The sequence below is a fragment of the Thermobia domestica genome, chromosome 8 (genome assembly GCF_964235325.1).
Source record: "Thermobia domestica chromosome 8, izTheDome1.hap1.1, whole genome shotgun sequence".
NCBI lineage: Eukaryota > Metazoa > Arthropoda > Insecta > Zygentoma > Lepismatidae > Thermobia > Thermobia domestica.
In genome coordinates this window covers 98,143,904-98,157,756 of record NC_137461.1, presented here as the reverse complement: position 1 = coordinate 98,157,756, position 13,853 = coordinate 98,143,904, and the positions used below count along the sequence as shown (strand labels likewise).

At 33.4% G+C, this 13,853-nt stretch overlaps 2 protein-coding genes across 2 annotated transcripts in view; both read left to right on the top strand.

Annotated features, from left to right (window-relative positions):
* Positions 1-13,853, top strand: part of LOC145693098 (TWiK family of potassium channels protein 18-like) — a 1,093,215-nt gene that overhangs the window by 369,056 nt on the left and 710,306 nt on the right. The window lies entirely within an intron of this gene.
* Positions 1,588-9,516, top strand: LOC145692234 (uncharacterized). The gene is made up of 3 exons (XM_081767531.1): positions 1,588-1,749; positions 6,496-6,542; positions 9,205-9,516. The coding sequence occupies exons 1-3, from the start codon at positions 1,588-1,590 to the stop codon at positions 9,449-9,451; spliced, it is 456 nt and encodes a 151-aa protein (XP_081623657.1). The 3' UTR covers positions 9,452-9,516.

Genomic DNA, 13,853 nt, shown 5'->3' with positions numbered 1-13,853 from the left:
CCCAACGTTGAAGGCAACTCTGCTCCCTGATCCTCCACAGGATTGTTTTTCAACATCACAAATAGGGTGAGTGTGCCTAAAATCTGCCGTCTCCAGTAGTCAGCCACTGTTCAGTAACAAGAAATTAAGTAAACATGCATTAGCCTGTTATCAAACGAATAGGCTAGTCAACTAAAACCTAAATCAGAGCTCTAGTAGTCAATCTCACGTGTTCTGGCCTAGTATGACGTCTCGTGGCAGGAAAGAAAAATTAGCATTTGAGGTCTGTTGATGCAAGTGAGCAAAGTGCGCATTTTGTTAATTTAAAAAAAAATAAAGAAAGAAGAAACTACTTCAAAGTTAGGTTTTAAAAAAAAATATTGTGAAATAATATGAATCATTTCTTTCCTCGATGCATGAATGTATGTAGTTTGTTAAAAATTTCGTGGGTGTTGATACAAAACAAGATACTGCGTAGGCGTAGACACAAGGGGGGCTGACCACAAGTTGCATTTTTGATAACGTTTCCCGGTACTCAGCCATTAGGGGCTGATTACTGGAAATATGCATGATTTTATGTTATCGCATTAGAATTTTCTACTTTTGCAGATAAAAGCATGCTCGAGACAAGAAGTAGCGATAAAAGACCCTTGACTTCATTTCCCAGTGGTCCGTCCCCAATTACTTCCAACGGACGACTATTCTATTCATAGCCCTATATTCCAATAGTCAGCCACCTATCATCCATTCAATTTAAATGCACAGTTCTACAACTGAGGCATTTTAACTAATACGTATAAGATTTTCCTAAAAAAAATTAATGAAATATTAGCTGTTATAAGGTCACTAGTAGCATCATGCAAGAATAATCCAATTATAATATCAGCCATTTCAATTCTTGTATTTTCCTGGAACTGAGGATCAAAAAAGATTAAGGATTTATTACTGGTCTGAATTATCTCTCTAAAATATGAAGGGCAGGCAGTGATTGAATATTTGGAAACTAATCTTGAGGAGAAAGGAATGAATGTTGATCTAATTCTTGAAGAAACCGCAAATGTTGTTGTTGCTGATTCTATTACGGATGGTACAGAAACTAGAAATCTTCAAATTCCAACTGTTTCCACATCATTGGATGAAATTAACACAAATCTACAAGACGATCAAAATTAAGCTGTACCATAGTTAATACTGAAGTGTTGTTTGGTGTGTTAGAAAATATAGTTGCAGGAACGTATGAAATATCCGCTTCTGGTTTGTTAGTACCTAGTGAGGAACATGAAGACAGAACAAGGAACCCGACCAACGAGAGCGAAGAAAATGAGAACATTAACTCAGATGAAATAGACCTACCATTATTAGATATTGCAACACATGACACGGATGTTCCATCCCATTTGGAAGAGCAGATTTCTAAGAATCCAAGAAGTTACCGGTACTGTCTTTAACGAAGCACCCCATCCAGATTTTTAAAAAACACTTCTTTTGGTCTAGACCAATAAAAAAACAAGACTCCTGTGGCGTTAACTAGCAAACAACTAGAGAAACTACGAGGATTTAAAAAGACTGAAGAAGAAAAGAACCGAAAAACAGAACACATATCGTAAGATGAAGAGAAACCAAAGGAGACTGGAAATGAAGAATAAATCTCAGCCATCTTCTAAAGGGCGAAAGCACGAAGACCATAGGAGCATGAATAATTTAGAAGAGAAGTCATCAAACCGATCTAAGGACCATGTTAAGTGTATAGTTTGCATCGAAGACTTAAAAGTATAAGTTGCGACTCCTGTGAACGTTGGTGTCATCTAAAATGTACAACTATGTACAATATATGTTCAAGCTTCCGAAAAAGATTTTGTGTCCTATGTATGGTTAAAAAGTATGCTGATGTTATGTGACCAAAAGTTCGTATTATTTAAAACATTATGATATCAAGAAACAGCTTATTAGTTTCGACAGATTTTTTCCTTTAACTTTTGAGACTGTGCTGTTACTAATACTTTGTTAAGCACTCTGGTCTGTTTAAGAACGTAAGCCTATGCTCATTTGAATAAGTTTGCATAGCTTATTTTAGAAAGTTATTTAATAAGTATATTTTAAACGCTATATTTTGTACTTTTATTTAGATATACACAAAGAGTTTAGTGTGTCATGTGTAACAGCTGAGTTTAATTCAAGCCTAATGCAGGCTATGTCGTTTATTTACGTTTAAATCCGTGATATTAAATGTGGCTGACTACTGGGGTGAATATTGGCTGACCTCTGGGTAACTGGTGGCCGACTACTGAATTTTTAAAGGTGATTTTGAAAAAATATTAAAAATCGAGTTCATAATTTACTTTTGCGCATAATCATGTTATGTATTCACGTTTTAAGCTTTATTCGTTGTATATACATACGTGATGTGAAGGTGATGTTATGAGAAAACCTAACTAACTAACTCTATAGCCTATGGAACCCGGAGGTTCAGTGCCGCGTTCACAAAAGCTCTCCACTGACTTCTATCCTTAGCTAACTGCATCCAGTTTCTACTTTGTATTCCAATCTCTGCGAGATCCATCTTAACATTGTCCTCCCATCTGCGCCTAGGTCTTCCTAATGGTCGTTTGCCGATTGGTCTTCCAGTCAAGACTTTGAAAGCGTTTCTACTTTCTTCCATTCTAGCTACATGACCCGCCCACTAAGCCTCCTAAACTTGACGACCCTAACAATGTTGGGTAAATCGTATAAATTATGTAGTTCCTCGTTATGAAGCTTCCGCCATTCCCCATTCCCGTTCCTCTTGGATCCGAATATTCGTCTCAGGATCTTATTCTCAAATACTTTCAGTCTATGTTCTTCCCTCAGAGTAAGCGACCATGTTTCGCAACCATACAGTACAACAGGCATGATTATTGTTTTGTATGTTTTAAGCTTCAGATTCTCGACAGAATTCGCGACGACAAGAGATTTTGAACTGAATAGTAACACGAAACATGAGAAAAACTGCATCTAATAATTTTTCGAAATGGAATTCACCCTTAAATGGCCGACTACTAGCACATTTTCCGTATTTTGAGTATTGCTTAACAAAAAAGAAAAAAGAAGACGGTCTTTTCCCCCCCCCCCCCAATGTTGAAGACGGTTTGCGTCAGTAGAAAATAGCATAGATGTCCTCAGGAAGTCCGGGTTTGATAAGACTTTAATTCCCATATTAAATCGTATAGTGTACAGTGGAAATTATCACTGTGTTCCCTTGAATAGCACTGGGGGAGATTAGACCCGGAAGTGATAAACATTATCAAGAATGATTAATTTTGTGAGTCGATAATTGGAGCGGAAGAAAGTTTGATACTTTGAAAAATCTTTAATGATATTTTAATTAGAGCGGAAGAGGCTGTGATATGATTTATTTTCTCCCCTTTTGTAGCGGAAACTGAATATAAGATATGAATAAAGTCACGTATAATTTGATAATTAGGGAAAAAGCAATATATGCTTTGAGTCACGTAACTTGTGTGTTGGATTAGAATATCAAAGGAAGTAATGATATGTGTATCATCTTGTTTTAATTGGAGCAGACTTCCCTCCTTTTGCGTGGGCAAAAGGGAAGTTTTGGATAATAAGCATAGAGATATTGATTTCGTTTGCATGAACGTGGGATGAAATACGTGGGCGAAGATAAATCCCTCCTCCTTTTGTGGATAAGAAGCAAAACTGATTTATAAATAAAGTATATTGCCTTACATGATTTTAATGTTGTGTTTTTAAGTGCTAAGTTGTTTGTAGACGGTGTAATTTGATTGGAACGGTTGGATTTATTATTGAAGGTAAGGAATTTTATTTATTTATATGAATTGAATATTAAAAAAAAATATAAGATGAGATAAATGCCCTGTTATTAGATATATAATGGTAGTACTTTGATTGTTGAGTTGCTTTTGAATTAACTCAATTATTGGCAATTATTAATTATTGGCAGCGAGGCTATATTGTTGTATATGCTTACAAGACTTTGCTTATAATGATTATATTAACAATTTGAAAGACATAAGATGGCGCCGGGAATGGAACCCGGCTTTGCTATGGCAAAGACGCGCACGTTAGCTAATGCCGGGAATGGAACCCGGCTTTGCTACGGCAAAGACGTGTATGTTAGCTGTTGCGGGGGAATGGAACCCGGCTTTTGAAGGTAAAGATGCGTACGCTAGCTACAACGGATGTTTATTTTGGTGCTGGGGTTTGAAGCCAAGCGCGGAAGTTAAAAGAGCTTTATTTGAAAAAAGAAACTATTTACATGTAATTTTAAAACAGAATTATAAAAATAATGAAGAGACTTTGCTTGATTTTTAAAATGGCTGAAGTGTTGTTAAGTATGACTAGCGTTGAATGACAGTAGGCAGGGCTAAAGATATTACTATCTGGCAGGGGGTTTGAAAATTGACCTGAAGGAGTTTTAAGCTGTTGAAAATTGACAGGAAGGCGGGGCTGAAGACATTGACAGAAGGGTTGACTTTAATGGGTGGAGTGTTGGTTAAGATAAATTGGTTATTGGTGGTTTTCCACCATTTTGTTTTTTCTTTTAGCAGAGTAAGAAGCAATGGCGAACATAAAGATTTTGAATGAATGAATAAATGGTGTACAAGTTTTAAATGACATTGCCTTATTTAAATATGTAGGGGAAAAAAAAAGAGACTGTTTTAGCATACAAAGTATGGTACATTTGGGAAATGAGATCTGTGAGTTTAACGGGAGACGTATGATTAAAGTAAATGAATGATGATGGGCGGAAAAGGGGAAATATTGAGAGAACTATGTAACGATTTTATTGTGTTACGTACGACGATTATGCCGGTGAGGTAAAAGGCACTATTTATTGGTTTTATGAAACTTGTAAAGAAAAAAAAAAGTATATAGAAAGTGGAAGGAACTCCCGAAAAAATTGCACGTATACGGTTTTTGTTTACTACGAAGTTTACTTGGCGGGAACTAGGATTAAACCCGGGACCCCCAAGCACCAAAGACGAGAGTGTTGAGTGTGACTACGCTATGCGAGCTTGCAGACAATAATGAAATTTAAGTTAGTATATTGTTGTGTTGGTCCGAGCTTATGAATAGTGGAATAAAACAAGAAATAGTTTACTTACCTAATGTCCATATGGCAGAACACATTGATGGCTTAACACACTTTACGTTGGGGTAGCTGATACTAATGTATAGTAGAAACTGTACATGATTTGAATGAAAGAACATAGGAATTTACTTGATTTATAGTAAACTGATTTTATATGTATGCGGAATATACTTTTGTGAATGATTTTGTGTATGGAACTTGATTTGTTTTGCGTTATTGCCATTTTTGTGACCGCTAATTTTGTGACGAAGTATATGCGACCCGTGTATTTTGCGATGCGGTGCGATGAAAAAAAAAATGCGGGCATTGCGTATATGGTTTTGATGGTAGCGTATTATGGTGAAGCGTGCGTAAGAGATATTTGTGGAAATGGCCGCTTATAGTATGCAAAGTTGCAGATTTTAAACAAAGATGGCCGACATTGCCAAGTTTTTATGTACAGTGAATATTAATGGCAATAAATGTCACATTGTAAAAAAGTATACTATATTGCGTATAGGAGCATAATGAGTAATAGCGACATGAAGTAATGATGTATATAGCGTATGGAAAATACATGTATAATGCGTGTTGGGTGACAATAGTATTAATTGATGACGTATATAGCGTACGGAAAATAGTTGGATGCAATGGGTGACAACAGCATGAACGGATGGCGTATATAGCGTATGAAAATGCAAATTTAGCATTTAGTAAATATGATGGTTGAGAATGATATTAAGGGATGACGTATATAATTATACTTATGGATATGTAACTTAGTTGTATAGCGGGTGAGAGTAACATGGTATGAAAGATACAGCATTAGCACAGCGGCGGTATGATAGCGACTGCTATCGTGTACATAGTATACATTAGATTTTAGGGATGCGGAAAATAGACGCAAAGCGCGTACTAAATGGAATAGCTTTTACATTATTGATGTTAGCGACTGCTATCGTGTATATAGTATACATTAGATTTTATGGATGCGGAAAATAGACGCAAAGCGCGTACTAAATGGAATAGCTTTTACATTATTGATGTTATGAATGCAGAAAATAGATGCAGAGCGCGTAGTATATGCAGTAGATGGCACATTAGATGTTATGAATACAGAAAATAGATGCAGAGCGCGTTTTGTGGGCATGCTATTTGTGAATGTGTTGAAGAAAGAATTTTATTTAGCTTTTTTGAGCGAGCAAGCGGGAATTAAACTGAGGGACCAAGTATAAAATGGTGGATAGCAGAAATTTTATTTTATGATAGTTGGGGATTGAACCAGGGATTGTATGCAGTTGAAATAATCACTGAGCTATTATAGAATGTTAGGGGTTGTTTTGATATTTGCTAGTAGTACTAGTAAAAAATGATTTTTGTTGTAGTAGTATTTATTAATTTTATGTTATTTTTTTTCTTTTTAGGAAGAGTATTTTTGCTTAGTGGAACAGAACTGGAAATTTGTAAAAACGTAAGTACATATATATTGTTAACTTAGGGGTAAAGTTTTGTATTGTGAATGGGAAGAAAAAAAGCAGAGGGGAGTGACAAATGGTTTGGCTTTTGACCTGCATTGTACAAGTATTAATTTATAATAGAAAGGAGGGAGCTGGTAGCAAACTTGTTTGCTATTGTGTTAATTAATTTAGAAACTTAAAGGTATGGAAAACAGCATTGAAACCCGCCCATTGGGAGAACTTATATTTGCATAGAATTAAGAAAGGGATGCTAATTGTTATTTTTCGTAACTTAGATAAAGTAAATATTTTTGTGAAATATGAACAATGTAATAGTACATTAATTAAATATTATAGGAATAGAATAATAAGCGCTATTATTTTATTGGAGAAACGTATTGATTGGAAAAGAAACACAAAACTCTATTGTGTAAAATTAGATTGAATAGAATTGCATTTAATATAGCGCTGTTACTTTGAGTATCCTATTAAAATTGTTTGGAACTTACTTATGTTAATGTAATGTAGCGAGTTGATTTATGAGGGGGAACATATAAATTATATTTATTATTGAGTATATGATATATTGACTTGTATGGGGGGGGGTAACACTAGTGTAATATTCTAATAGTAATTGTATATTTTAAACTCATTATGGATTTAGTAGTTAATAAAAATATTATCTGTTCATTTAAAACCTACTTAGGCAATATGTAGGAGGAAGGTAATATTGAATTAATAATTATTATTATTTTTGCTAACCTTTTGTATATACATTAGCAGTTTAATGCTTTTCTTTTAAAAAGGACCTTTGGAAATAACAGAAAAGGGAAATATACCTTACCTAATTTGTTTTGACTAATTATAAGTAAGCCTTACACTAAGTTTGATATTGTGTGGACATGAGAATAGCGCTGCGTTGTGGGAGGGAAGGGGAATGGATTGTTTTTTTTTACAAATTAATTTTGAGGGTAGGCTAAAGCAAATAGTTTTTAAATTGGCCTTTGAATAAAGTGGAAGGAAACCCACGCACACACTGTTTGTTTACCTATTAAGAATTGAACTAGGGACTTATGCATTAGAGCAAAAGAAATAGTAATTTTACGTAGAAATAATGTATTATTGTGAATTATTATTATTACTGTATAGTACTTAATTAGTATAGAACTTAGGATTTATATTTGATCGCGCTTTAGATAGGACTACCTTGGCATTTACGTAATGTGAAGGAAGAAAAGTTTACGTAGGGAAATGAACTTAAAATTCCTAGCACCAATTTTTAGGAAAATCCCTTGTATGAGAAATAGATGCACTAACTTTGAAGTGTTGTCTTTTGAATGAAGATGTTTAAATAAATAAATATGTGGTAGTTGAGAGAGAGACTGGATGCCATTTTTATAATAATAAAAGTGGAGAAACGTAAGAGAAAACTGCTAAATTGGAAAATATAATTTAGTTTAGTAATGCAAGACGGTAAATGGAATGATAGTAGGCAAAGGGAAAAGTCATATAAATTAGTATGTAGAGTTTTTCAATTATAGATACTAAGTTAGGTTAAAATGAACGAAGAGCGGGACTTGGAATATTTTGGCTTTTACTTAGTGTTGATGATGAAAACCTCATTTAGGGCGGGTGGTTCGGAAAAAAGCTTTTAATTGTTTTAAGCGCACTGGGAGTTGAATGAAAGACCGCATACACTACTAAAGGGAATAGCGCTACACGAAGTTGAACATAAAGGAAGGAAGGTGTTGCCGGGTAAAATACTTTAATTGTAATAATAATAATAATAATAATAATAATAATAATAATATTTTTGAAATTGCCCTAATTTTTATAAAGAAGAAAATCCATAAGTTTGCTTACGGCATAAAAATTGTCAGTATTAGGGTGGGTTGCCAATTATGTGTTACGTTCATTTATCATTTGGAAATATGACTAAATTCACAGAGAAGGTAGCAACATATAAAAATAAACGAACAAGGCTAGAAAACAGTAATATTTTTACGTAATGCGCTTATGGCGCTTTTGAGTGACCTCGATGAGTTGCGTATGGTTAATAAAAAGCAGTTAGTGAACAAAAGCTTTATTGCGTGGACCTAAAGGAAAACAATAAGATTATATATGTAAGGGACAAGTTGATAGAAAGGTATAGACGGTAGATGGTTGCAGTAATCAGTATTGTATGCAACATAGCATGGACCGTGAAACGAAGTATGAAGGGGTGGATGTAAAATTGAAATGACCACCGGGAATTGAACCATGGTGTTAGAAAATATTACATACACTTGTAGTATTTAGTGGAACGGTATTTTGCTTAAAACTATTGCTTATTTATTAGAGGAATACCATTAGTAACAATAAGAGAAAAAAAGGAGAAGATAACTTTGATTTTTTCATGCTAATATAGTTGTAGCATTTTGTTTAACACCAAAGCTATATGAGTCAAAATTAATGTAGTATTTCAAGAACTAAACTGGAGTTTTCAAATGTATAATTGGATCACATAGAGTTGCAATATTTACGGACATGGTACGGTATTTGCTTGAAAGACGATAAATTATCAGCTAATAAACCTTAAGATATTAGGTAAAATAATTACATATTTTGTAGTATGTATTAAACGATACTTTATTTTGACTTGAAAAAACTTATATTGGATTTTTTTTTCTGTTTCAGAAGCATGGAAGAGGGCAAAACGATTCCAATTATTGATTTAGTATCAGATAGTGAAGATGAAAGTACAAAGGAAACGAAGAAGGAAAAGAAGCAGAAGAAACAACAAGATTATGTTAAATTAACGAAGAAAGACACTAAAGAAATGTTTCGCATTTTTGAAAAGTATGTGAATAAAGAAAAAAATACAATAGAATTTGGCGCTGTATTAAAATATATAGCATTAGAACGACGGATGAAAAAACTGTAAAAAGAAAGATCGTTAAAAAAGGATATGTATATAGACAAATAATAATAATAATAATAAAAAGAAAAAAAGAAAGAAATTAGAATATGACTAGTTATAATTTAGTGTTTTATTTCATAATCATTCCTTGTCCCTTCGATTAGTATTGGATATTTGTTGCTGACCGTAGATTTTTTGTTGTGTTTGACAATGGTTTCTAATTTTTTAACTTTAAAGGTGTTTGTGATTTTCAAAACACATTTGAAGGGTAACCTATAGCGATTATTTTTCCCTCTTTGTGATTGTTTGCTCGTTGTTTTTAAAAAGACAACTATAAGGCTGTGACAATAATGAAAAGTAAAATATTGAACTAAATTTGGGCGTTCTAGGAAACATTTGGTTTAACTTGAATATTTCTTTTAGGCGACTGCATACTTTTACCTGATTTTTCCCCAAGAGTTGTGAGTTTGAAACGAATTTGACATTGGTTTTACATTAAAAGTATTTTAATCTTATTATTACTTTTGAAATATAACTTACAAGAATTGTGTTGTTAGGTTTTTTTACTAAAATAATATCTTAGCAAAAGTTTTGACATGGTTTCACTGTAATTTTGACAGGATTTCAGTGTAATTTTTGACAGGGTTTCAGTGTAATTTTTGACAGGGTTTCACTGTAATTTTAAAGATTCATGGAAATGAATGATAAAGAATAATTTAAAGCAAATGAATGATGATCATGTGATTGAAGAATCAGTGAAACTTGTGAGTAAATTACTTTAAATTATTTTGTTCTTTATAAAAGAACTGTTGAATCATGAATAAATTTTGGTGTAAAGAAGAATGAGGATTTCTGAAACAAACTAGATTTTTTTTTTTATTGGCAAAATTTAAAAAATTTTGATCCGTGTAGAACAATAACTTGAGAAGCTTTCACAGGTTGCGCAAATGTATAGTACAGATAAACAGTTTGGATGAGATGAGTACTACTAGTTAGGATTTAGATTATGTCTATTTAAACTGTTACGTTTGAGGGATGACGTTGTTAATGAGTTCGGGGAAATGGAAGGGACGTACACATTATGTATTGTTTGGACATTTGGCTGAGCACGGAAAACTGTATTTAAGTTAGATAGCGTGAAAAAGCTGTTTTAATTTTTTATAACCACCGGGATTGGAAACCGCTTGCAGCATAGCGACAACGTTAGCGAGTACATTACGTGGGACTACTGTAGTACTAGTTAAACATATATATTTGGATCAAAATGGAAAATGGCGGAATTATGTACCGCTAGGATGGAAATAATTTTCAAATTTTTAACCAGTAAAAGAGAAAATATAGCCGGAAATGGGAGGACAATATTAAGATGGATGTCGTAGTACAAAGTACATGCAATTGGCTAAGGATAGATGTGAATAGAGAGCTTTTTTGTTAATCTTAGGTTTTATAAACAAATAAGGTTACTTAGTTAGTTTAATTAGGTTAGGAATTCACTATTTAAGACAAATTATTGGTAATGAAAAATAAGTAAAGAGGAAAATCAACGGACATATTAATTATTGCTAAAATTATCTATAAAATTGAAATCACATTGAAGGGAACCACTAAGTAATTGCCACGGAAATTAAATGAGGGATCCCCAAATAGCAGAAATATTCACTTTATTAATTATTTAGTGCACCACTGCATTAATGAAATAATAATTTAAAGATATGTGATTGGCAAATTAAAGTCTTAATAGTATTTTAAATTGTTACACGGTTAACTAACAAAGCAGAGAATTTTGGTTATTATCCCATAGAAAATCTCTTGTTAAGAAATTTCAGGTTTAAAATTATGCGTGTTTTTCCTAAAATCTGTTCGCTTACTTTAAGGGAAAGAAACAGGGAACTATATAACATATATGGTTGAGTAATCAATTTTAGGGTCTAGGAGGCTCACATGAGCAGGTTATGTAGGTAGAATGGAACGATTTTAAGTGAAAACAACCATTAGGAAGACCTAGGCGCAAACGGTTGAATCTCACAGAGATTGGAATACAAGTGTTACCTAAAATCCAGAGCGAGTAAAGACATTTTCCAACCATTCATTCATAAGGTATTTTACATATAGAAAATTACTGTTGGAATAATATATGATACATTCAGTGAGAGAATGTGATCATTTATTAACTTTAGTAAACCATAAAGTTTATTTCGAGGGACAATTTATTATAGAATGCCTATGTAGACATTGAATTTTTAAGTAAAAATCCTATTGTTTTCCTTAGCTGAAAATGGAAACTAAAATCATATATGAAGGTATCATAATAAATTAAGGCACTAGCACCTGTGTCTAAAAAATGGTCTAATTGAACGTTAGATCCTATTTTGCGCCAAATGTGGGAAGATCAATCACTTTTATGCTGCTATAGAAAATTCAACTTTTAAGAGATTCTGTTATGTAAGAATTGTGTGTAGCCCCATATGAGGAAGCAATATTCAGAATACGAAATGACATAGCAGATTTTTTATATTTGGTTATTGATTAATGAAACCACTGACGATTTATTTATAACTTAATTGTAGGGAAACTAACCTTAATAAAAAAAGTAGATGTTGTATATACAGGGTTGTTGTAATAAAGTTGTTGAAGGGCTATTTTTGTGTATGTTTTTAATCGTGTTGCCGAGCATATAAGACTATTTACTGAACAATACTTAACCAGTGCTTACACGATAAGATATACCTGATTAAAGACAGTTGAGTACTGTGTTGACCAGTAAAGGAAGTTGTTAAAATTTAGAGGAAGATGCTTATAGCGTTACTGTAGATTTACCATACATCCCATTACACTTTTTGTTTTGGTTATTATAAAATTAGAGGGTTCGGGAATACCACTTTTTACGAATATTGAGCTTATTCAAATTGAATTAACACGCTTACTATGCAAAGCTTGGGTGTTAAATGTGTGTGTGTGTGTGTGTGTGTGTGTGTGTGTGTGTGTGTATGGCAGCAGATATATGGCTGGGAAAATAAAGTGAATACAAACGAACGTGAACCCAAGTTGAAGTTTACTTCCATAACATTAGCTGTACTATGCTCATTTCTACGTACATGTTTATCCTCAAAAAGAAACAATCAATTTCCCATAGAAATCCTAAAAGTGTGCTCCTTATTTATTATAATGTTAATTTTGGCTGTGAATATAAACGAACATGAACCCAAGTTGAAGTTTGCCTTCATCACGTCAGCTGTACTACGTTCATTTTTTACGAACATGCTCATCTTCAAAAAGAAACAAAATCGTTTCACCATAGAAATCCTAAAAGTGTGCTCCTTATTTATTATAATGTTAATTTTGGCTGTGAATATAAACGAACATGAACCCAAGTTGAAGTTCGCCTTCATTACGTCAGCTGTACCACGTTCATTTTTACGAACATGCTCATCTTCAAAAAGAAACAAAATCGTTTTCCCATAGAAAGCCTAAAAGTGTGATCCTTATTTATTATAGCGTCAACTTCGGCCCGAAATTGACGCTATAATAAATAAGGATCACACTTTTAGGCTTTCTATGGGAAAACGATTTTGTTTCTTTTTGAAGATGAGCATGTTCGTAAAAATGAACGTGGTACAGCTGACGTAATGAAGGCGAACTTCAACTTGGGTTCATGTTCGTTTATATTCACAGCCAAAATTAACATTATAATAAATAAGGAGCACACTTTTAGGATTTCTATGGTGAAACGATTTTGTTTCTTTTTGAAGATGAGCATGTTCGTAAAAAATGAACGTAGTACAGCTGACGTGATGAAGGCAAACTTCAACTTGGGTTCATGTTCGTTTATATTCACAGCCAAAATTAACATTATAATAAATAAGGAGCACACTTTTAGGATTTCTATGGGAAATTGATTGTTTCTTTTTGAGGATAAACATGTACGTAGAAATGAGCATAGTACAGCTAATGTTATGGAAGTAAACTTCAACTTGGGTTCACGTTCGTTTGTATTCACTTTATTTTCCCAGCCATATATCTGCTGCCATACACACACACACACACACACACACACACACACACACACACACACACACACACACACACATTTAACACCCAAGCTTTGCATAGTAAGCGTGTTAATTCAATTTGAATAAGCTCAATATTCGTAAAAAGTGGTATTCCCGAACCCTCTAATTTTATAATAACCAAAACAAAAAGTGTAATGGGATGTATGGTAAATCTACAGTAACGCTATAAGCATCTTCCTCTAAATTTTAACAACTTCCTTTACTGGTCAACACAGTACTCAACTGTCTTTAATCAGGTATATCTTATCGTGTAAGCACTGGTTAAGTATTGTTCAGTAAATAGTCTTATATGCTCGGCAACACGATTAAAAACATACACAAAAATAGCCCTTCAACAACTTTATTACAACAACCCT

Excerpts from the sequence above, each read along its gene's own strand:
- LOC145692234 (XM_081767531.1), top strand. The coding sequence starts at position 1,588 with ATGAAGAGAAACCAAAGGAGACTGGAAATGAAGAATAAATCTCAGCCA. Across the intron at positions 1,750-6,495 it reads TTTGCATCGAAGACTTAAAA|GAAGAGTATTTTTGCTTAGT; the intron begins GTATAAGTTGCG and ends TTTTCTTTTTAG. Across the intron at positions 6,543-9,204 it reads AACTGGAAATTTGTAAAAAC|AAGCATGGAAGAGGGCAAAA; the intron begins GTAAGTACATAT and ends TTTCTGTTTCAG.